At 44.5% G+C, this 24139-nt stretch overlaps 1 protein-coding gene across 1 annotated transcript in view; it reads right to left on the minus strand.

Annotated features, from left to right (window-relative positions):
• Positions 1-914: 914 nt before the first annotated feature.
• The window catches only part of WWC1 (WW and C2 domain containing 1), a 66275-nt gene continuing 43050 nt past the window's right edge, over positions 915-24139 (minus strand). The window contains exons 9-23 of the mRNA XM_066328953.1: positions 20971-21213; positions 19440-19529; positions 16637-17175; positions 12479-12587; positions 10673-10753; positions 9728-9814; positions 8796-8988; positions 7844-7996; positions 7263-7363; positions 6349-6496; positions 5510-5674; positions 4038-4130; positions 2967-3197; positions 2159-2280; positions 915-1659 (exon numbers count right to left, since the gene is read on the minus strand). Of these exons, the coding sequence (XP_066185050.1) occupies positions 1593-1659; positions 2159-2280; positions 2967-3197; positions 4038-4130; positions 5510-5674; positions 6349-6496; positions 7263-7363; positions 7844-7996; positions 8796-8988; positions 9728-9814; positions 10673-10753; positions 12479-12587; positions 16637-17175; positions 19440-19529; positions 20971-21213 (2422 nt within the window). The 3' untranslated portion in view covers positions 915-1592. The remainder of the gene's footprint in view (positions 1660-2158; positions 2281-2966; positions 3198-4037; positions 4131-5509; positions 5675-6348; positions 6497-7262; positions 7364-7843; positions 7997-8795; positions 8989-9727; positions 9815-10672; positions 10754-12478; positions 12588-16636; positions 17176-19439; positions 19530-20970; positions 21214-24139) is intronic.

Here is a 24139-nt window from a genome sequence, read left to right on the forward strand (position 1 = left end):
CCCGGTGGGACGGCACAGCGGGGCCGGGAACGGTGCCCCGGGAACGGGAATGGTGCCCCGGGAACGGGGTCAGGAATAGTGCCCCAGGAACGGGGTCGGGAATGGTGCCCCGGGAACGGGGCCGGGAACGGGGCTGGCGGCAGCCATCGACACCTGCAGCGGGAAGGGAAGGGAAGGGAAGGGAAGGGAAGGGAAGGGAAGGGAAGGGAAGGGAAGGGAAGGGAAGGGAAGGGAAGGGAAGGGAAGGGAAGGGAAGGGAAGGGAAGGGAAGGGAAGGGAAGGGAAGGAAGGGAAGGGAAGGGAAGGGAAGGGAAGGGAAGGGAAGGGAAGGGAAGGGAAGGGAAGGGAAGGGAAGGGAAGGGAAGGGAAGGGAAGGGAAGGGAAGGGGACACCCTCCCAAACCCCCTCATTCCGTGTCACCACCCAGCACTTTGAAACGTGTCCCATCCCCAGCAGATGGGCACAAAATGGGCACAGGGAATGTTCAGGCAGGGAGGAAAACCAACAAGTGACAGGACCCGAGGGAATGGCTGGAGCTGTGTGTCAGGAGAGGTTTACACTGGATCTCAGGGAAAGGTTTTTCCCCAGAGGATGCTGGCACTGCCCGGGCTCCCCAGGGAATGGGCACAGCCCAAGGCTGCCAGAGCTCCAGGAACACTTGGACAGTGCTCCCAGGGGTGCCCAGGGTGGGTTGTTGGGGTGTGTGTGCAGGGACAGGCGCTGGGTGATCCCTGTGTGTCCCTGCCACAATTTGGATTGTGGATATTCCACGGTTATATGAAATGTGTCAATTACAGCATCTCATCTGACAAGACGTGAAAAGCTACGTGCTTCCAGCTGGCGACACTAAAGAGCCCCAGTTTAGGTGCCAGGGGATGAGAAGATTCACTCAAGACAAAAAGCAAGAAGGCGGGTTTGTCCAGAAAGGTCACTTTATTGGAAAAACCTAAAATGGACTTTAAACCTGCAGCCCTCCTCCCACAGCAGTGGTTTCAATGGGCTCCCCACGTTACCTTAACAGACCCATTACAGACATGAGCTGCAGTACAAATGTTAAAAGTGCAAGTATTCTGAACTTCACACCTACTTTTATGACCTGGCAGGAAACACAAATGCTTCACAGCTCACAGAGAATTCGTTCACAGCACTTGGGAGTCCCAGCTGGCTCCCAGCATTCCCCACAGGGTACAAAATACATCACTCAAAGGAGAGTCTGATGCAGAACATCATAGAAGGTAGGGGTGAGGTTCCTTCAAATTTATTTTATTGCAGTAAAACCTCTAAAAGGTAGAGCTGTACAAAAAGTCTAAACAGCATTATTTAAGAATAACAGCACCTTACGCTGCATTTGTTCTTATTTAAAATTCTATTTCCCAAAAATACATTCCTAAATATACAAACTATACAATCTTGTCACTTTAATGCTGGTTTCTGTGATGATATAACTTTAACCTAAAAATCTTCAAAACATCCACATACTGACAAAAGCTCTAATATACAAATGCCTTGGTACCTTCATAATACCACATAAATAACTTCAAAACCCAATCTGCATTTGTAGCATTGTCCAGAAAGCAAATACTTTATGGTGATCACACATCGTCCGCAGAGAGCGTTGGGATGTTTATTCTTGGCCGTGTGAAAAATGCCATTTTCTCTCTGAAAAAAGATGATCAGCTGTTAATGCAACAGAAATCCTGCCAGAAATGTCCATCATCCACATGAGAATTTATCCCACCAGCTGTCCCCACAAGGAGCAGATGTACATCCTCTAACAACCTACACCTTTTATTTACTTACCAGACATGAGTTAAACCCACAACACTGACCTTTCCAAAAGGCATTTCAGAAAGGTTCAGGGCATTTTCCTTTCTGGGTCTGCTACTTAGGGAAGCAAAGGACTGCTTCTGTGTTAAAGATTTTGTTTCCTGTTGGGGAATGACTTGGAGAATCTTGGTTGCTTTGATCATGTGCAGTGCTGCAACTAATTTCCCTGAGTCAGACCTTATACTTTGATATAAAAATACAGAAGAAAATTTTGTTTAAGCAGAACAGTTAACTACTTCTGCAGAGACCAGTCTTGCTCCTCAGCATCTCAGTCATCCACAAAAAAAAACATGGTAGCAGTCAATTTTTCCTGCTCTATACCTATAATTACCTGAATGACTGCACTTCCAGAGGCTCCTTTCGACTCTGCCCTCGCAGCCTGTGGACGTCCTTGGCAGCAGCTCTCATCATTTTATCAGCCTTGAGCTCACACTTGTGTTCTGGATTTTGCACCTAAATGAATAATGGAGAAGAGCTGTTTGTGTCTCCAGGAGGAATTATCTTATCCTGACTCATCTCCAAACACAGCAGTATTTCAGCTGCAGGTCTGAGGGGTTTGGAAACTGTTGACTCTGGAAGTCACAAGCCACAGAAGCTAAACTGAAGCTTGTCAACTAACCATTCTAAGGGAGAGAGCTTCTTTAAAGTGTCCTTCCAGCCTGTGGCTTCTGTCATTACTCTCTTTGTATGTTCCTGATAGATCTTCTAAGGCAGAAGATTAGCCCACACAAGAACACAGCACCCCAAAGAGCACAGCTCTCTCCCAAGCATAGCTTGTGCCTGGTGCCAGCAGAGGTGCTGAGAAATCCCAGAAGCTGAGAAGGAGCCCTGTGCATGGGGGAGGGTGTGATGTAGAGTAAGGTAAGTGCCAACCACCACACACCACACCTCCTGCAGACTGGGGGGACACGCTTGGCAGAACAGATGGCATTTGTGACTTCTCATATTCATACCTCTGCTAGGGCAGCAAATCTCTGCTGCTGAATGCAAGGGCTCAGGACTGACAGCTTGATAGAGCCATATGTGGCAGACAAGAATTACCAGCAGTGCTCAGGCTTCATTTACTGACTGTCCAAAGTCCCCTTTTCCCAAAATTTCTCCACCAAGTAGAACGAAACCCCAAGGCAGGTGTGACTCACTCGTTTCTCCACAAGCCTCAGCAGCAGCCGAAATCTCTCATCATCCTTCACCCACTGGGGCAATTCTTTTTCACCCTGACTTTGAGCTTGTTCTAGCTGTTCCTTCAGTTCCCTCAGCACTGAGATCTCCTGAACCAGCTGGTCGTGCCAGGTTTTTGAAGCCTGCAGGTCCAGCTCCAGGTCCAGCGAGGTGCGGATCAGGCGCTCTGAACCGAAGGACTTGATTGAAGGCTGGAAGAGAAGGGCTGTGTGAACACAGTGAGGGAACTGTCCCGACCACTCCACCCAGCAAGTGCCAAACACATCATGAGACCCATCTTTCTAATGGTTCTCTTCACACAAACCATCTCTATTGAGCCTGCTCTCCAGTCTCTCTTGACAGATACCACAAACTCAAGGAACTCTTATAGCTAAGTGTTTTGATTTCAGTGCTTCCACTCAAGTTCTTCCTTGGCAGCTTCTCCAAATAGAACAAGTCTTGCTTGCACACCTTCCCCCTAAGTTTAATGTCTCATCTTCAGATGAATCCACAGTGCTGCAGAAAAACCTGTGATTGCTTTTTCCAGTGGCGTATTGTCTTCTGCTAGTTTCAAACACAGACTGTCCCAAGAAAACCATCTGCTTAGGAGTTCAGTGTCAGTGTTCTGGGGGAATTTTAGTGATTACCATCACAATGGGCACAGGGGTTTATTGTGTGCCATGGCATCACTAAAACAGTCACCTTAGATTTTGTTCTCCTCATCTTCTTTTCCAGCTCCTCAAATTTATTATAAATACTTAAGAATCTTACAACAATAAACACAGCTAAACGGTGCTGCTTCTCTGACAAGATGGAAAATACCAGGACGCATTTTCCTAAATTAATTGTTTTAAATTAGTTCCAACTCATATGAGTTCTGTCATAATCTGGTATTTCAAAGAACCCTTGAGAGACTTCTCGCACACAAAGAAAAGGTTGTGAATGAAAGCATGTGGCAACTGATTTATGTTTGCAAATTTTTCCTTTAAAACAGTCTTCTGGTTTTTGCATGTGTCTGTGTTAGAGGAAAAAAGAAGTGGTGACGTTCTTACCCGTTTGACTCTGACACTTCGTCTCTCCATTGCATTCCGAACGAAGGGGGGCTTCTTGGATAGTGTGGAACTGTCACTGTCACTGCGGTTCAGCTGAAAAGGAAGGTGGAAAACACAAAGTTTTCCTGAAAGAAATACAAGCAGTGCATACACACACTATCAGCGAGACCAGAGGGTGTTGTCAGCAGAACTGTGAGGTTTTGTGAAAGGCAGACAGCTGTCACCCCAGTCTGGGTAGACAACATGCACTGGCACAGCCAGATCCTGCCACAAAGCCTTGAACTCTGTCCCTTTTTGGGAATAGGCTGTGAGCAAAGAGAGACACTAAATTAGGCTATGATATGAGACTCTGCCCCACTGCTCTTCTCCTGGGCAAGTAACTAGGCTGAGCAAAATGACCCAGAAAAATAAGCTGTAAGTAGTAATAAAAATAGTACTCTTTCCTAGCATATGTAAAACATGGGGCTGTTTAATTAGAGATTTCTGTTTTCTCTAATCTGTATTTTTCTATACCCTGTATTTTAGGCTAGTGGTGGAAGAGGCAAGTTTACCTGAAAGCTCTCCCCCTGGGTTTATCAGCTGAAGAGTTGCTTGTTACACACAGCCTACCTTATTTTGTGCTTGTCTGTAGACTCTTACAAAGAGCTCAGCTCAAGCAAGGTTTCATTTTAATTCCCTTCTCATGTCCCTTCTCAAAGCTGAGGGAGGAGGGGAACAGGCACTGGGATCTGTGTGCAGGGACACAGCACCTGTACCAGTCAAGCACAGGCCACTGCTGCAGAATGAGTAAGGTTTGTTCCTCTGGAAGCACCTGATTCTGAAGCAGGCAGAACCTACACTGCACATCTGGCTCAGCTGTATTAAGGGCTTGTCCACTTGGGACAGGTCATGTGTAGTAAAAGACAGTGCTTGCTTGTTTGCCAATTCCACTTAAAAGACAAGATATTTATAGTTCATTCTGACCCTCAATTCAGAAAATAATTATGAACAAACATTTCAAAGCAGAAGAAGTGACATCTGACCCAACACATGGCCTGTTCAGTTACCTTCATACAAAGCACACTGGTGACTTTCAGGTTTCCACAGTTTTTTGCTGGTATTATCAGGTACTTACCTTTCCATCTCTATGAAGGTTTTATGTTTCCCTCATCTGAAGTCAGGTGGACAGAGCTGAGTTAGCACAGAACACTTCAAGCAACAGTTCAATATGCAGCTTATTCATCACTATAAGAGACAGCCCTTCCAGGTCAGTTTGGGCATCTCAACAAGCTGCATGTGCCACAAATATATATGCAGATACACATCTGATAAATCTGTGCTTAATGGTGTTAGTTCCAAGGCAAGATACTGCCCAGGAGGTGAGGACAGAGCAACTTCTGAAGTCAGAGGGGGAGAGAAGAAAGCACTGTTGGGTTTCTGTGAGAAATTGAGTGAAAACAAGCCCTTAGAAGCTGAGGTTTCGTGTTCCTTACCCGACACACGTACTGACTCTGCGGTCCTGGGGAAAAGGTTTTTGAGCGGATGATGGTGCTGCCCCTGACAAACTGACTTTGGGGTGGATTTGCTGCTCTTTTGTCTTTTGGACGAACTACAGTCGAGGACTGTGCAAGGCTCTCTGTGTTGGTCTCTTTATCCACCTGAAAGACACACAGTGCAGTGTAAATGCCAGCTTTCCATGTGCCCAGGACACACCCCCAGGGCTGTGACAGCCACCTGTGCCCCATCTGTGCTTGTTGCCTTCAAACCCAGACATTGTTTAGCCCTTCTCATGCAGTGTGTCCTGACACTTCACTCCTGGAGCTCTGCTGCATTACCTGCATTGCTCCCTAAGGGCTCTGCATCCACTGACTGCTCTACAACACAATGGATTCCAAGGGGCTTTGCCTGTGGATCCAACACATCCCTGTGACCTGGCAATCCCACAGAGAGCAGGTATGATTTTAAAGACCATTACCTTACCTCTTGTGCATCTCCAGCAAAGATCCAAATCAATGCACAGAGAGAGCTGTGTACAGCACACCCCTGTGTGACTACAGCTCCATTCAGAATTAAACAAAGTCAAAACCACTGTCACATCAATGAAAACACTTTTCATGAGCAGCAAAAAGAAGGTATGAAATGGTGATGTACTAACTGTGGGACAAAATGGTCACACAGAGTTATTTACAAAGATTTCAGGTAGATAAACATTTAATCATCAGTGATGAACTTTCAAATAACTGCTGTAGCCTTGCTCAGCTCAGCAACAACTCAGTCAGCTGAGAAACGGGAAGCTTAAATCATCTTTCTGTTCAAAAGGCCTTGACTGTACCTTCACTGCTATCTCTGTGTGCAGTTGGGAATTCAGACTTTCTTCTGTTTCCCACAGCGATTTTCCAGCACAGAATTCTTCCTCCTCCTCTGCTTCATTTTCACTGATCTCATCCTGTTCTTCCAGGTCAGGAACCTCTTCGTCTTGCCTGAAAGGAAGAGCTTTGTTATTGAACTGGCCTCTTGTGGACAATACCCTGGTGCTGGAGCAGGAGGTGTCTCCTGTAAGCTGCTGGACAGAAACATGTCCCCAAGGCAGCGAGGTGCACCTGACAGGTCCTGCAGCCACTGGGATTACACAAATACAAGCTTAGAAAGGAGAGAAGCTGCACTAGAAGACCACATTACAGCCAAAAGCTTCATCCTGATTTGGCTTCAAGAGAAGCAAGATGAGGGTTCAGCCATGTGGTCTGAGTTCAAGGCAAGTGTGTCTTGAGGGGAGCTCTCAGGATGCCATTATCTTAGATAAAAAAGTGTTAGTGGACAAAACTGAAGCATTTTTTAAAGACCCTTTTCAGCTCCCTTAAACTCACAGCAGGCTTCTCCATCAATCCCATTGGTCAGGCTTGCTTTCTATTTCAAATGTTGGACCTCTTTAAGGAGATCTGAATCTGAACCATATAAAGAACAGCCACATTAAAATTCAAGCAAAGCCTTGCACCACAGAGTGGAATTTTCAGGGCATCCATAGAAGACTGTAGAAATAACAAAATTAGCATAGTGCTACTGACGATTTTCAACATTTATCAGCTTTGTTCTCATTTTCTAAGCACAACATCCAGAACAGAAGAAACAGGATTTTTCACCAAAACAGAGAAAGAAGAAGCCTCCCACAGCTCACTATCATCTGCTTTTTTCTCTGCACCCAAATGCTCTGATCATGCCACAGCAACAAGATGGTGGGATGCCACCTACCAGCTCTCTCCACTAGTTAAAGTGCTTCTGCTTTCCTCCAGTTTCTTCTCCACAGCTTCCAGTTCCACAGCTGTCTGCTCTAAGAGTGCTGAGACAGAGTCCTGAGGGGAAAAAAGAGGCTTCTTGTGAAGAAATGGCTCTCAGAGACTGCAGCATGCCCAGCCTCTGTGGTGAGAACAGCCCCAGAGCAGCCCCCAGCCCCAGCTGTGAGCACAGCTGGCCCAGCTCCCCCAGCACATACAGGTGTGCAGCCCCAGCCGGAGCACCTTCTGTACCTGCACGTGCAAACTCTGCCTTGACTTGCCCAGCAAGTTCATGGCAACACTGAACTGCCTGCTGGAGCTCACACATCACTCACACCACATCCCTCAGCTTCCTGAGCAGCAGATTTCAGTAAGTGTTTAGCCCAGGACAAGGGCATATCTGGAATCATCAACTTAATTATTTTGCTGCACCTAATGACACATTCAAATTGTAAATACAAACACACCAGCCTTCACTTCTCCATAGTAACAGCCACACAAACCCTCTTGATAATCCTGTTTAGAAGAGATTTGTTTAATTTAAGCAGTTGTTCTTACTGTTTTTTCAGTGCAGGATACGTCAGAGTGGCTGTTTCCTTGTTTACTTTTCCTGTTTTGCTTCTGCTGATATTTATAACTAAGGAGGTTATACCAACGTGTTGATTTCTCTCCGGATCTACATATTTCAGCAAGGCTGATTTGTGCTCCACCCTATTGAGAACAAGAACAGAGTTTTAGTGTTACACCAAAATGAACAACTAGCACACCAGTCAAGAGAAATCAGAGTGAAAATCTTAGGACTGCTTGATTTTGGCAAATTCAACAAAAAGAAAAATTGCCTGTTTATCCCATTTCAACACCACTAGTAATGGTTTATGTTTAATTATTTTTAGCATTGTCAAGAGCTTCCAATCTAAGTAGCAAGTGTTTCACCACAGCTCCACTGTACAAGAATCCAGACGTACTAACAGCGCTACTGCACCAGGGAGAAATTACAGCCAGAGCTTCCAAGAGAAAGAGAAGGGAACAAAGAGAAGGGAACAGGAGAGGATAAGTCCCTTTCAAGAAATTTGCAAGGCTGACAAAAATCACTGCCCAAACCTCAGATGTTTAAGCTTTGCATATCCCATTTCTCTTCATCTGCCTTGTCATTTTAAAATACATTGCATTTAGTACACAACCTGATGTATCCAAACCCAAAGTAATTGGTTCTCAGTTGCAATACCATAAATGTTTCCAAAAAGAAGAAAACTAGTTAGAGTTCAGCATCAAATTGTGAAGGAGACTATCTAGTAGTCCGACAAGGTAGTTCTGTAACAAAACATTTATCTCATAATTATTTTTCCTGATGAGAATTGCCATTGCAAAGAACACTGGTGGGTGAGACCACATAGCTGATGATAATCAGGAAAGCTTTCACAGAAATTGCCATGCCTCAAGAGTGTAACAACGTGCCTAATTAAAAAGAGGAAACAAACACAAAGGTATCAAAATAGAGCTGGATACTCACCAAACATTCTTCAAGGTGAGACTTATCTACAGTGCAAACATCAACTCTTAAAGTCTTCTGGCGTAAAGCCGGGTAGGAGATGGAAACCCAGAACACTTCATTGTACACGAGATTGTCTGAAGGCTCCACGGGCCGGGTGCGGAACAGGCAGCTGGTGCTCTCTGAGCAGGGCAGCACAGCCACACGAATGTTCCTGTGGGAACAGCACTGCCCTCAGCACTGCCCTGCAGTGTGCAGCTCCCCACAAACCCCCCAGGGAAAGCCAGCCTAGGCACTGTCGGCACCGCTGTCCTTTCCATTCTTTGGAGCTGCAGTCAGCTGAGAAAAAGGAACATCTCGTCACAGCGTCAGAGATGTGAAGTGGCACGAGGTGCCACAGACTTCATCCTCCTGAACTTTGAGATCAGACATCATGGCATCCTGTTTTACATGGTTTGGCTGTTTACATCTGTGCAACCTGTCACACGGCTCACATGCCTACCTTATGTAGGTAGGAACAGCAAAAATGAATCCAATTTTTGTCAGCTTATTCAGCACACAGCAGAATTTAAAGGCCTTGTGCTTGGAATGAATCTAGTAGTAGCTGCACATTTTCCCACCCCTGTGCAGGTGTCCAAGGAGTTCTGCAGCAGGACAAGCTCCCCCTCTTAACTGGATTCAAGTGCTCAAGGCATTGCTACAATTAAGAACCTGACTAGCCAGTGCTAATTCCAAGCAAGTCCTTCCCTTGCAAATACAGACCTTTAAGGAAAAAAACTGCACCTTATTTCAGTTTACAGGATTATTAGTTCCTAAGTGTCACTACACAAAGTGTAGAAACACTTAAGGAAGGGTAAATTTTTAAGAGTGTGAAAAATCATAAGCTCTTCTCACTTTCATTCTCATTGGGATCCAACACGAATATATCAAGTGTGTTTATTTCATCCACTTACACTTTTTGATCTTGTTGTAACAGCAATGCTGGAACATTACTCAGCTGGATGACTAGTATTGCAAACTGTTTATTTTTGTCATCATATCTGAATCAGAAAGACAGAGAAAAGCATTATTATTAGAGAAGTCTGCCTTAGACTTTGTGGCTGAGTATTCCACACAAACAAGACAAAAAAATTACAAACAAGACAACAGCTATAATGGGACCATGACTTGCTCATAGTTTAAAATAAAACCAGTTTCCTATTACATCAAGTTTTGCTACCAGAGCATCCAGAATATAGAACAGTCCAGAACATCCAGAACTTCAGGATTCAGATACAATGGACTGTAGATTTGATGAAATGCACACTGTTTTTCCTGGGGTCTGGTTGAATTGCTGTATTGTAGCCACAATTTTTTGAGAGGCTGCAATACAGAAAAAGTAAAAATACTTGAAGTACAACAGTGAGGATGTCATGAGTAACCTTTTGCTTCAGATGGCCTTGACAAATGAGTTTTGTGCTATTTATTTTTCTCAAATCCTACATAACCTCCAGAAAGTCATTTGAGGAGGTATTGCCTTTGTGCCTGCCTCCTACACCTTATCCACTACTGTGGGATGCACATGAGGTCAGGGATTGTGACTGCCACTTATTCTCAGCAGTTTTCCCCACCCAAGCTGCCCCCTTAAGGATTCTGCAACCCAGCCAAAGGCTTTCTCCAGCCCAGCACTGCCAGTGCTCCTGTTGCTGGTTTGCACCCTCATACCACAGTATCACCAGCTGATTTCCACTGACATGAAAGAGGGCAACTGGGCCAAGAACCTCCTGGAGTCAAGTGTAATTCTTAATTACACTAAAAAAGGACAGGAGAATAAAACAGCACAGAAAGCAGTATCTTTTAAATCCCATTTATCATTCTTTCCACTGGAAGGCAAATCCAGTAAAATATGTTGCACATACCTCATTGCAATTTGCACTTTGGCTGTTCCAACTGCTTCTGTATCGTCACTGTCAAACACCATCACTTCTGACACACAAGGTCTGAAAGGAATCAAGGTAATTAAGGATTTGATTTGCCTCTTATTGAAGTGTTTGCATTTAGGTGATACAAGATCTTTTCCCTTCCATTCAGTGGTTTGGTATATGGATTTTGTAAAATTAGCAGCTAAAAGAAAGCCCCTTAAGAAGTAAGTGCAATCAGCCTTAGAGGTATGTATTACAGTGCTTATCAGCAGAAAGTCATATGTCTTCCCTCTTCACTGCCAAAAGAAAAAAAAGCCACACAAAAGACTGCAAAAATAAGGCAGTGGGGGATTTTTGAAGGGTTCCCTTGACTGGTTTTTAGTAAAAAGGGCTGACTGCCCAGCAAGAGCAATAGGACTTAACAACTGCAATCCTGTCCTGCATCATGACAGCAAAAATTCTCAACTTTTATTAGATTTAAGTAATTCCTTTGTTTCTTTAAGAAATCAAACTTTCTTAAGCACATTGAAAGTGACAGAGTACACTGACTGGCCTTGCTGGAAACAGCTATTCTGCATCATTTCCCTCCAAATGTATCCCTCCTCCCAAGTTTTTATGCACTGAAAGTCCCCAAAACTGCATTCATTGTCTAATTGACTCCAGAGGCTATGCTGTAGCACATGAAAACAGGATTAGCATTCTTCTCTTTTAAGTGTTTTCTGTATTACTGCTTAGCACTTTCTTGCATTTTGTTACATTTCAGCTGCAGAGGGTGGCTCATCCCACCCTCACCGCTTGGAGAGGCACCAAAATGACACTGTAGGCACCACAGGGGCTGGGAAGCTGATAGCCCAAACAGCACTGACATCACGTGTGAGTGTGCATGGGATGCCTTCTGTGACTGTCCCACTCCCCTCTCCACAGAGCTCCCTACCCCACTGAAGGGACACAGGGGCCCTGGGACTCCCAGCTGACTGCTTGAGCCCAGGAGCTCTGATTTACAGAAGCATTGCACTCCCTTGTCAAACTGAATTGTGCTGTAAACATAAAAATTACTCATTTATCTAGAGAATTAATGAAGATAGCTAATGAATGGGGGGGGGGGAGCTGAGATGAGTGGTATTTCACCTCTACAGTCGTGTTTTGCAACGAACAACCCTGTAATTCATCTCAGTGCTATTAAAAACAGTAGGAAAATCCAGGTTAGATGCAGCCAAACCAGGTACAGGCAAGATCAGTACCTTCCAGTGAACTCTTTGACAAAGCCCCCACAGACTATCCAGAAAACCAGCAAGAGCAGTGATTCCCAGCTGTGTCCTTAGTGGGAGAAGTCTTGTGGGCATCACATCCTGCTCCTAGCACCTGGGAACTGCATCACTGCATGTGCACATCCACCAGGCAGTTCAAGGTGCTTCTGCTCTCTTCCTTAAACATCCCAAAGTCCTCTCACGCTGACTGAGGGCTGTCACTGGCTGAGAGGAGGGGAGCTTTCCACCTGCCAGATGGCTCCACTTCCTCCCACCAAGGCAGCAGCCACAGCTTAGCAGCACCTTCACAAACATGCCAGCTGTTCAAACAGCTCTCTGTGAGCTTCCTTTCAGCTGCTTCTGTTAAGGGAAGCATCGGTCATTTCGATAATCAAATTCGACCTACTCACAGGTGTTTTCAGAAATATTAAGAAACCTGAGATTGAGAGCTTAAGCCACCATACTAGAAAGAGAGGTCATAACCAGCAGTATTCCAGCTGACTTTTGTGCAAGGCTGAGTCACTGCCTTGGTCCTGGAGAGAGATCTGCTGTGTACCTTTGTACAGAGGCCTCGTACACGCCGCTATCCCCGGCAACAGATTCATCAGACACTGCAGCTGACACACCCGCCACCTTCAGCGCCGTCCCTCCGGCTGTGTTCATTCCTATCAGACAGGCACAGAGGAAAACCAAAAGCTGGTGTTAATGACAACAAACTGTCTGGACAGGCAGCAGCCTTGCTTCTTATCCTCCCCTTGAATTGCATTTTTTTTCTCCCCAGCCAGGTATTGTTAAGCAACAGCACATTTCTGAAGACAGAGAGGACACAGGTAGGGCAGGCTGAGCTCAAAGGTGGCCTTCAAGTGAGGGAACGTGCCAAACGACCTGGAGAACAAAAAGTCCCAGGAAAACGGGAGGAATTGAGTGTGTGGTGGAGCTGAGAGGGTTTCATTGCACAGTGAGTGCCCATTTATTCCCTGGGCCCTGCAGCAGAGTGAGGGCTGAGGTTACACATGGGTTGGCCCAGGGTGTTACAGCTGCCTGCCCTGGCACAGGTTCTTGCAGGAGATGCCAGGAGAAACAGATGGGTTCCAAAGCTCTGGACAGGCAGGGAGCTACCCATGACATGATGAGCAACATTCAGAAGCAGCAGGACTTCTAAATTCTGGTGAACTTATAAACATGAACCAATAAACCAGCTCCTACTGCAAGGCACCCTTAGCCAGGCAGCAGTCACTCTGCCCCCAGAGAACAGTGGCTGGGCAAGCACTGCTGACCAGGCTCTGGCCAGGTATGGGCCATGTGCAGCTCCATATCCCACCTGGAGAGCTTATACCAAATTTCCCTTCAAGAGAGAAACAGCAAAAAAACCACCACCTAAATCCAAAATGTTTGTGTACACAGGACAAAAGGCAGGTCCAGAAAGACCAGGTTAACTGGCTGAACATGGAGAGAAACAGAGTTCTAGGATTAAAAGAGCAGTCATAAGGAGGAATGCAGGGAAGAGGAGATAGGGAAGAGAAACCAAAGAAGTTTGGCACAGAGGTGTTATCAGTGTTATCTCACATTAATTTCTTGGGCTTCAAAACAGGGAAAGATTCTCCCTTGAAACCTGCATATTCTGCATCTTTCCACTTGAACATTTCAGGGGAGAGGAGCTGCAGCCAAGAGTCTGGAGAACTCCATCTGCCAACATGGCTAACGAGTGCTGGGCCGTACCCAGCTCTTGGCTCTCATCCTCAGGGATGTGGGAGACCTGCTCCAAGAGGGAGGAGGTGCCATGTGTCACCCTGGGAGCAGCTGGAACCCCACAGCAGCACAGCAGAACACCCCTCTCCAAGACGCTTTCATTCTTCAGAAGAGGTCCTTCTTTCCCATAGGCTTAGACAAGCAAATGCCCCTAAACCAATATATGGTTTCCAATGCATATTTTCTTTATTACAAAGCAAGTTTGGGGTTTGGTTGGTTTTCTAGGGCTGGAATTTGTTTTCTCAGATTTTTTTGGGTGCTGTTTTCTTCACAGTCTCACAAAGCCACTTAAAGAATTAAATCCAGCTTTGAATAAACTGGTGGAAAAGTGTGCAAGGGTTATGGAATACCATAAGGACTTGTAAGCCAACAGCAGAGGGTGCTACAGGTAACTCCAATCCTTTGAGACACCTGGGCCATTTCAGGCCCATTTATCCAGATTTTTTGACACTACCACCAAATGGCATTTCTCATCTTGGTACTCCCATGGAAGCACTGGACAAAAATAGAACGTCCAGACCTTTTCCCCACAGGCCAATCCACATGACTACAAGTTAGCACCTGTAACACAATGTATCAGTCATTAACTAAAACAAATGGATCCATTTAACACTGGCATTCCCGGTTTAATCCATCCTCCCTCCTGCCAGGTGCCGGCCCCTGCAGTGCTGTGGATCATAGGCTGTGCTAGAGGTACGTGGGCAGCATCAAAACTTCTTTCCTCAATGCTCCTTCATACCTCCTAGCCCATGGTTTTAGTAGGAAAATAACTTCTTCCCCACTGGCTGGCTTCCTAAATCTGATTCTTTGAGTTTTACACACCAAATGCTGCTCTGAGAATCCCTTTACATGGGACTGGCTCACTGGGAAAGGCACTGCAGGTTGGCCTGCACACACCAAATCTCTCTTCCTCCCTTGGTTCCCAATGCCATGGAGTCATTCCAACCCAGAAAGGCTCATTCTTGACCACCTCAGGGCCAAGGAGGGTGAATACAGAAAGTGCACAACAGTGAAGCGAGTTCTGTACAGTGGAGTGCTGCTACAGTGTAAAGCTGAATAAAGATGAATGGTTCCCTGACAACAATTCCAGCCATCTCTTTCCTTACTGGTTTTGCAAAAGACTTGGAAAGCTCAACCCTTTCATGCAGCTGATTAACACAAGATTTGGACTTTCAGTTTTTAGCTTTAGGTCTCTGAAGAGATATCACAGTAATAAGGAATTTTATGGAGGAGTTTAGAACTGACTCAATTCTTCTCCATTTTTCCAAGCAGGTGGATAACACTACCTGTGTTGTTTACGCTTTTTTTCCACTCCCATCAGGAACTTGAAGTTTTCTCTTCTCTTACTGTCATTTCCCCCTTCCATGGGCTTTGAAGAGCCATGCCATGCACTGTCCTCACATCCAGACCACTGAGAAGAATGTTGGACTCTGCCAGATTCCAGGCTTTGCTATTAGTTTCCCCTAAATTGCTCAGGTGTTCTTCAGGTGAGAAAGGCAACCTTATTTCAGTTTCAAAGGTAGAGGAGGTTCAGCTGTACCAGAAGGCAGCAGCAAAGCCCTCAGATGTACTGTTGAGCTCTGCTCCAAGACACGTGAGCATGCTTTGCCCAGGACTGACCACCCCAGAGCCAGCCCTTGCATTTCGGGTGTTACCCTGAACCCCCCACCCCCAAAATGCCTGAGGAGTAGAATCTCATCTCGTTATTGCCCTGAAATAAACTACTTATGGTGATTATTTTGTCTGCTGACTGGCTAACAGCAGTAATCGCTTAATCTGCTTAACACCTGAGCTTTCACTTTAACAGCCTTGGCAAATCTTGAAGAGCTAAAAAGGTTAAAACTAATCAGTGCCCAGTTCTAATAAGAATAATTAGTGTTTCCTACTCAAATGCATAATACCTCTTGCTTGTAGGAAAATGGTACCTCAAAGGGGAAGATTTGCACTTGTGTTTTTTATTGTGTTTTAAATAGCGTCAGCCTTCTTACTGCAGAAGGCGGTGATAACATGGTACTAGTTCCCTTTATTCACACAGGCTGTTCAATAATCCCACGAAAAACAGAAGCAAACTGTACTGCTGCTTCACAGGACTAGAGCTTGCAAGTTTATGCTGCCTTTAAAGCTCTTCCTCACTGCAGCTACAAATCCAGTCCTTTCACTCATTGGATTTAACCCAACTACAGTCACAAGGGCTTCAGACAGGCCCCAGCACTGTGCCCTGGCTGTGCCAACTGCTTTCCATCCGCTTCAGCCCCTCCATTCCAAAAAAGGATGATCCCTTCCCACCCACCAACAAGCCATATGCATATATGAGAACATCCACTATGTCTAAATGTCTTATTTTATCATGCTTACAATCTAAACACGTTTTTGTTGCTAAGAGACCAAAACAGCAGAATTTGAGCACAGCCTTGACATGTCTGCACAGCTGAAATTAATAAATTCATTGCCACTGATTTACTGGGAACCGGGGCAGAATCTTATGCACCCTGAGGTGGTAGGGAAGGATTATTATTACTGTAATTTGTTAACTATTAACCTAAATGGCTTTTCCAGCCCTCCTCAAAAGCTCGGTCAAAAACTTTGCATCAATATGGCACTGTGTGTCTCCCAGACCCAAAACAGCAGATGACATTCTGAACAGTTTAGTGCCAAATCAAACCAGGAATCCCACCGTGACCATTTACATTTGCAAATGAAATCCCTGTGATTTGTGTCCACATGTATCTGTCTACAATAAAAACACACTTAAATCAGTCTCCTGCAAGACTCATCAGATCAGTATTTTTCTGCACAAATTAAAATACCAACTCTCCCTCCCAAACAAGACAGAACACAGAGTTGAAAACATTTTTCAACATAAAGCTAACAAGATGACAGCTTCTGAAACGCTTGCTTCTCAATGCTTTATGAATGACATTAAATATAAATGCATGCAGTGCATGCAAATCTTTTCTTACCATACCTTGACCTAGATGTTTATCTCCTGCTCGGGGCTCTTCCAGTCTACAGTGGCCATTCCCAGTGTTTAGGGTGAGTTCTGACAGATTTGCACTTATCTCTGCATCATCAAAATCCATATGGCTTGAAAAGGCATCGCCAGTTAGGAGTGGGTCTATCACCAGTGGAGAGCAAGGTGGGGATGGGGAAGAGAGAGATGACCTTGGGGACAGTGATGTCATGGATTTGGGAGTACCAGACAAGGACCTCAGAGCCTGCATGCGACTCGTGGTGTCTGCTTTTTGAGTTTTTGCTACTTCATTCTCGTGGATAGTGGTGATACAGCCCGATGGCCTAAACCCAGTGGCTCCTTCCAAGAGCAGGTCAAGCTTGTTTTGATATTCAGAGTCCAACTGCTCCAACTGCTCCAGGTGCTCATAGTAGAGATCAGTGAAACTGGCTGAGGTGGACGAATCCTGGCTGGAGGTGGCGAGAGATCCTCTGCTAGATGCAAGAGAACCAGGGCTGCTGCTCGAGGAGAGGGAAAGCATGCTGGTGGAGAGACTGAAGGGAACAAGTCAGAAAAACCATGACGCTGTTATCTTCTGATTTCTCCTGAAAACACTGCAATGTCACCACATCTCTAAGCCCACAGGGTGCTGCTTTGTTAGCTCAGGCCACACGCATTAGTCCCCAGAGCAAGTCCAGAACACAGTCTACACAGCAGAAACAGTGGGTCACTGCTTGGTAAAACAGCATCAATCATACACCTTTTTCTACTCACCACATCAGACTCCTGAGAGTCCTTGTTTGGCCAAAACAACTCTACTGAACAGTTTCAGACCAATTAAAATTAGTGCCATCCCCCTCCTCCCACATGTCTCTGGAAAGTCCCTGTGGCTCCTGTTAATCTCCAAAGCAGACCGCAAAAGCCAGCAAGGCCCATGCAAGAAGATGAAGTTATTGCAATGAACTGTCTGACCATATGGAAATTTTCTTGCATTTGCCTCAATCTTGGGACCTGCAGCCAAAAGGCAGTATCACAGCTGCCTGGAACTGGCCCTCAGAGATCACAGCAGCCAGCAGTTCCCAGAAAGCTGGCAGGATTTATCCATGTGAAGACTGCTACATGGAATCCAGGGCCAAGAGAGCAAGGGAAAAAGCTGGGGCAGGGCTGTGAAATCAATTCACACGCCTTATTTATCCCTGGAGTTCTAGGTTCAGAACAGAACTGACAACAAAATTAATTTTAAGCAGGTGCTGCATAGAAGTCTGTTCATATGAGAAAGTCCAGACACCACAGCACAGTTTTCTGCCCAGGAGATCCAGTATTCCAGTAGTGACTACAACATGTACCATCTCTAGAAATTCCATTTAAACCAACACTCCCGCTCTGCATATTGACGACCTTGGTCATTACTGACCCTCACTTCAGATAGGGATTAGCTATTGAAAAATTTCTGAATATGTATAAGTGGCTTAAGTTGCCCCACTGAAAAACAGTGAGATATTAATAAGCCTAATAATCCCTTATTTATTATTTATAGGGTAAAAGCTGGAAGCTACATTTCTATAATTATGTGCATGACCTTATGAGAAAAAGGCAAGTATGCTGTATTTAGTTTAATTTTGGCAGAAAATGTCTTCTGACAGATGTGTACTGTATCACATTTGTTCAAAAAAGCTTCTGATAGATGTTTTTGCATATTGGCAGTATATACACATCTGTTGTAGCCTAATGAATTTACAGCTTTTCAGTGTACTATGAAAATGGTGGGGTTTTAAATCAATCTTTTCCCTATCAAAAAAACTGGGCTCCACTTCCTTTTGTACATGCCTTTGAATGCCAGACGTTTTGCATTATGGGGTTAATAACAAACACTTATTCTTATGAAGGAGCATGCCAAGAACACTGGGCACACGGTTAGGAAGAAATTAGTTTCACATGCTTCTTGGTCACCTCAAAAGATCCCTAATCAGCTAGATGAAATGAAAATATGATGCATTTCCACTGCATAAGAGCCTCACAGATAGCTATTCTCCATGCTGGCTTATTTACATGTCAGTCTTGCACTATGATTTCTTTCCAGTCTTTTCGGTGTCATCTTCACAAAATGAAACAGAATCCAAGTGGAGCAGAAGCTACAAACAGAGTAAATTCAGTACACACTGGTTGGAAAAAACCTCAACCAAACAAAAACCGCACCAAACTTTCTTGCTATCAGAATGATAAAAATACAGTTTTAGCAAAATGATTTGGCCTTAGTGCCTGCAGTCATGCATTAGCCTGGAAAAAGCAAAACTACAGCCTGAACTAGAAGCCATTCTTTACACCATATGAACCACAACAGATTCAGGGATATCTCTGTATCTTATCCACATTGCAAGCAAAGGCACACTAGGAATTAAGAGAAATATGATCACTGACACATTAATGTGTAGTTGCATTGGTAAGATTCACTCCACTTTCTGTCCATTAAGCTGTCTTTAACATACTTTATTAACGTAATACTTTAGTACTTCAAACTTTAGTGAATAAATTTCAGTTATCCCTAGTCACCTAAATTACTGAAACAGAAGGGACTGTGCAAACTCCTCCCGTGAGACAGAGGCACCACCAGGAGGTTGTTCAGCCCTTTGAAAAGTGCCCATCTAAACCAACCTAAGATCCTAAGGCTTCTCCTTCCACTGACTACACAGGGGCCTTAGGTCACTGCTGGGACTGAAAGGCCTTTCAGCCCTCAGCTGGGAGCTGGAATTGCTGGCACAGAAAGGCAGTGGCACAATGTGCAGCAAAAGCAACCACAGCTTTTGAAAGGGTCACCTACCTCTTCAGCTGGGTGTGCAGCATGGCAACCAACCGTGTGGTTTCCTCCAGCTCTCGGACAAGCTGATTTCTTTTGCTGTTCAACTTCAATCTAAGAGAAGATCGGAGAAAGAGATGAGCTAAAGCAACATTTACTATTTTAAATAAGGAGTAAAGCAAAAAATCTACTTTTTTGCCTACAAAAGTTGATAGAAACACACAGGACAGAATTTGGTCAAGATGTGTAGGTGTTTACCAGGTATAGAAACTTTTAAAATGCAAAATTCAGTCCTGAAAGCATTCACAAAAGAAAATCATTATAGTTGGTACCATAAAAGTTCATGTTTCTAGGATGAGGCCTCAAAAGAGCTGGGCAGATTTTACTCACTATACATGTTTGCATTCCTATAGTCACTGTGCTAATAAAAGTATAAATGTTTTCATTTCCTTCCACTGAAGTCTATGGATGATTATGGGTTACTTGATTTAGTTATTAACCATCTCATTGCAGCTTTACATTACTTGCTTTAGCAGCATCTCAGCTTTATTTCCCACCTGAATTGGTTTGAGACAAACGCATATGCATGTGGGTGCTCCCACCCTAACTGAACAGGTATCTGGACACAAAATTCTTCCCCATAAATGTGTAATGTCTTTGGCAGTCTAGAATGTGACCATATTCCCAAAAATCCCAAATGAAGGTGTTCACCTTATGGCAAGACCAGAACCATTTGTGAAACCACAGGCACTTAAGGCAGGTCAAAATGCCATGGCCAAGACATTTACATTTTTTCCAGCATAATAAAACCATGAAAAGCCTATGTAGAAAATTGGTGTCATCTAGACACTGACCGTGTAGAAGAAAATGAAAATACAGAGCCAAAGAGAGAGTGAATGCAGTGTGCCTACTCCATATATGTTTAAGAGACTGCAGCTACCAGAAACACTTCTGAACCACCCTCATTAATACATCCAGACTGTAAAACATCTGTAGGCCATGCCTAATGCAGTATTCATCCTCACTGTACATTCCCGTGAGATCTCCCCCTGCAACACAGGTAAAATTAGGGAAGAAAGTTGGCATTTTTCCAGCTAGTTTAGATTCAGGATATTCCCTGCAAGCCCCACAGCCCTGTCAAATACCAGATCCTACAGGAATCACATACAAGGATGCTCAGAACAAACAGCAAATTTAGGAAATTTAAAATTCCATCTGCTGACATTTACCAAGGCCCAGACTGCATAGCAAGTGTAGAAGCTGCTGTGAGGTGCTGGCTGCATACAGAAATGTTACACTACACTAACACTACACTGGGCTATTTTGAGCATTCTTTCCATTCCCATAAAGGATCCACTGCAGGAACAGCCACCTTTCCCCACTAGCACAGTAAGACTTGCAGATGGGCTGTTTGGGAGATGAGTTCAGAAGCTTTCTGCCTGGAGTGTCCTGGGAATGTGAGGGCACTGCTGTGGGCATTCAGCCAGGGGATGCTGCTGCTTGCTCCCAGTTACCTCTTGTCCAAAAAGGCACTGCCCTGTGCCCCCTAACCTACCTCTCAGTGAGAGCTTTGCTCTGAGTGTCTCTAGCAGCCTGAAGGTCTTCCTCCAGGCGCCTCCTCTCTGTCTCCAGTCTCTCCACCTCTCCTCGAGTCCATTTCCTGGGGCTAATAAATCGCATTTCTTTTAAGAGCTCCTCCTTCTCATTGATCAGTATCAGACGGTCCCGCTCAGAGTCCAGCACACCAGGCCAGGCCTCACTGTCAAGCTTAGCCAGTTGGATTTTCAGGTTTGCTATTCTGCAGAGAAAAAAAACAAAACCACACAGTTATTCCCTGAGGAGTGCCTGATCTCCTGCTCCAGACATGCAGAGGTGCATCATGACCAACAACATCTTCCAGAGCCCTGAGGAAGGCTCTAAGCTCCAGGACAACCACCCTCAGTCCCCCTTGCCAGAATGGTGCCAAGTGACAGCACTGCTGGGATGTGCACATGCAGAATGGGATTTTAACTCAGGTTTGTTCACAATGGAAAATGAAGGCTCTAGCTAATATGCAGTGTCCACCAGCCAGGGAATAATACAACAAAAATTCTGCATGTCAGAAAAGGTGATCAGATATGCTACAGGTGTTTCATATGCATCACAGCTGTGACCTCAGAGTAGTTTGTGTGGAGGGTATGATGTGATAATTACCTACTTGTTAATCACTTTTATGGAAATAACTGTGTACTCTCCATATATGATTCATATAAAGATCAATGGTTAGTCAAAAGCTTAGAAACTCTTTTTCTGTCTTTACAATGAGGAAGTTAATCACATCTCCATGCTGCTACTGCAAGAATCCTCCTGTTGATTCAACAGTAAGTATTCTAGACACATTAAGGAGCTATACTACTTCTGGTGCAACCTGCACTTGAGGATGTGAGGAGTTGGGGAGGCAATGTGATCCTACCAAAATCCAGAGCTGCTTATTTGCACCGGAATCAAAGCCTATTTTCATTAGAGGTATCATTCTAGATTTCAGCTGAAAGCCTGTATCACCAGTCCTTCAGCACCTCATCAGCTCAGGGAAGAAGATAATGACTAAAAACAACAGCAATACAGATGTAGAATTTAGCAAGATCTTTGATTGACAGAGGAGGAGAGCACAGCTTGTGGCAGGTAAGGAGGCTGCTCACTCCAAATATCTGCCTGTTCCAAATTTCCCAAATATTTGACCTGCTCAGTTAGGTCCACAAATGGTCAGCTTTGCAATGCAACAACATGCAGAGAGAAGCAGAAAATCAGCTGCAGGCCAGGATACAGAACCAAGGGAAGCAATGTCAGTCTTCCCAAAGGAAGCTGCCTTCTTTGCACTCACTAACCTACAACTCTTCAAGACCTGACAGGCTGATCATGGTAGTTTGATGAGAAACAATGGTACAGATAAATCTGAATTAGAATTACCAAGGACCTGTGTTTCTGAACTCACACAATCCAAAAACTCAAGTGGGAAGCAGGGGATGGGAAGGACAGAATGGGCTGGGATGAAAAAATTTGAAAACTTAGAAGGCAAACAAGGAGAAAAAGTATTTTGAAAGATATTTGCAAAAAAAAAAAAATCACTTGATTAAAAATCAGAGAGGCAAGGCATATGTGCTCCTTCACATGATGGACTCAAACCCTCACTCAGGTTTAGCAAATAAGAAATGGAAGTGACATGTAAAATAAATGTCCAATATGCTTCTCTCTTTGAAAGGGGCTTTGTGATCTGGTGACAGACTGACTGGACTTAAATTAGGAGCAGGAAATAATTGCAGGTACTAATTTGGATTCCTGTCTCTAGAATTTGGTTTATGCTGCATAAGTGCAGAGGATGGTGAGTGCTTCCTCCAGCAAACCAGCACACAGGCAGACACAGAGCAAACTCAGTGCCAACCAGCAAAATCAAAGTGTATAGAATAAGCAATAAGATGCAGATCTGGGCAGCAGCAGCTACAAGGCTCCTGAAAGACCTTGAAGAATAAAACTTTGTCTGCCAAGCTCCAGAGGCCAAGAGCAACTGGAGCCCCAAGAGACCCTGTGAAGGATTAGGCTCACACACACTGACCTGCCTCCACCATCACAGCAGACAGAAGTGGGATCACCTTTCTGAAGAGAAGCATCACTTTCTGTAAACCCATTTCCCACAGCAGGTTGCTTACTCTAATGAAGTTCCATAATTGATAGATATTCAGCTCAACTATTTTTAGGTCGTCTTAGGAGCCGTTTTGTTTTTGAGTGCCTGATTAAGTGCAATACTGTGCTCCAACGAAGAATTAACAGTGGCATTAATTCATAATCCAAGAATTCCTCTGTGCATTTTGAAGGGATATGAGTCTAAGAGGATTGGCTGGCATAAATCTGATCACTTTTGGCATACATTTGCATGGATATGGCTTTTCCACTGGAATTTGTTCTCTATGCATTTCCGAGCCTAAAAGCTTTGTTAAACTAACCTCCAGTTTTACCCTTGGTCCATGATTGTTATTTTCCCCTTTCTCAGTCAAAAGGAGGTTTATTATTCTATTTTTCCAATAAAACAGCACCATCACAAAGGAAACACGTTGCAGAAGGTCTGCACTTGGCTGAACACTCCAGCCCTCCAGCATTCACTGCCTGAGTCTGAACTGCACCACTGCTGAGCCAGGCTGGGCTTGCAACGCTGGCCTCAGGTCACACCACCTCTCAGAATGGCCACCAGACTGAACAAATACACAACAGGAGGCTCCAGTTTTATTTAATTGTTCTCCTTCTGCCTAGAAAAAGCAGTTAGATGATTTATTCATTGGCCTAACAAGGCTCTTTTTTGTTAATTAGGGAAAGTTAGTTATTTCTATTATTATGCAACGCAGGCATAGCACGTAAATTTTTCAGTCTCTCCAGAGATTGTTCAGAGCACATGCATCTCCACAGGAGCATGAGATGTGTATCTACAATCAGTAATTAACAAACCTGTATCAGATAAGCTTCTGTTCTTGAGAAAAAAACCACAAAAACCCCCACCAACCCAAACGAAGTGGGAGGTGTGGTTTAAAAACTGACCACTCAAATACCCACCATCATTGTAATGTTGCTCAATGTGACATTAAAATGTTTCATTTTAGGAGATTAAAAAACCGTATGGCTAAAATCCCTGAGTTACCACCAGTCACACAGAACCCAAGCTGAAAGTTTAACTGCTCAAGAAATTAGAACAGTGCAGG

Source organism: Sylvia atricapilla, chromosome 14, assembly GCF_009819655.1.
Source record: "Sylvia atricapilla isolate bSylAtr1 chromosome 14, bSylAtr1.pri, whole genome shotgun sequence".
NCBI lineage: Eukaryota > Metazoa > Chordata > Aves > Passeriformes > Sylviidae > Sylvia > Sylvia atricapilla.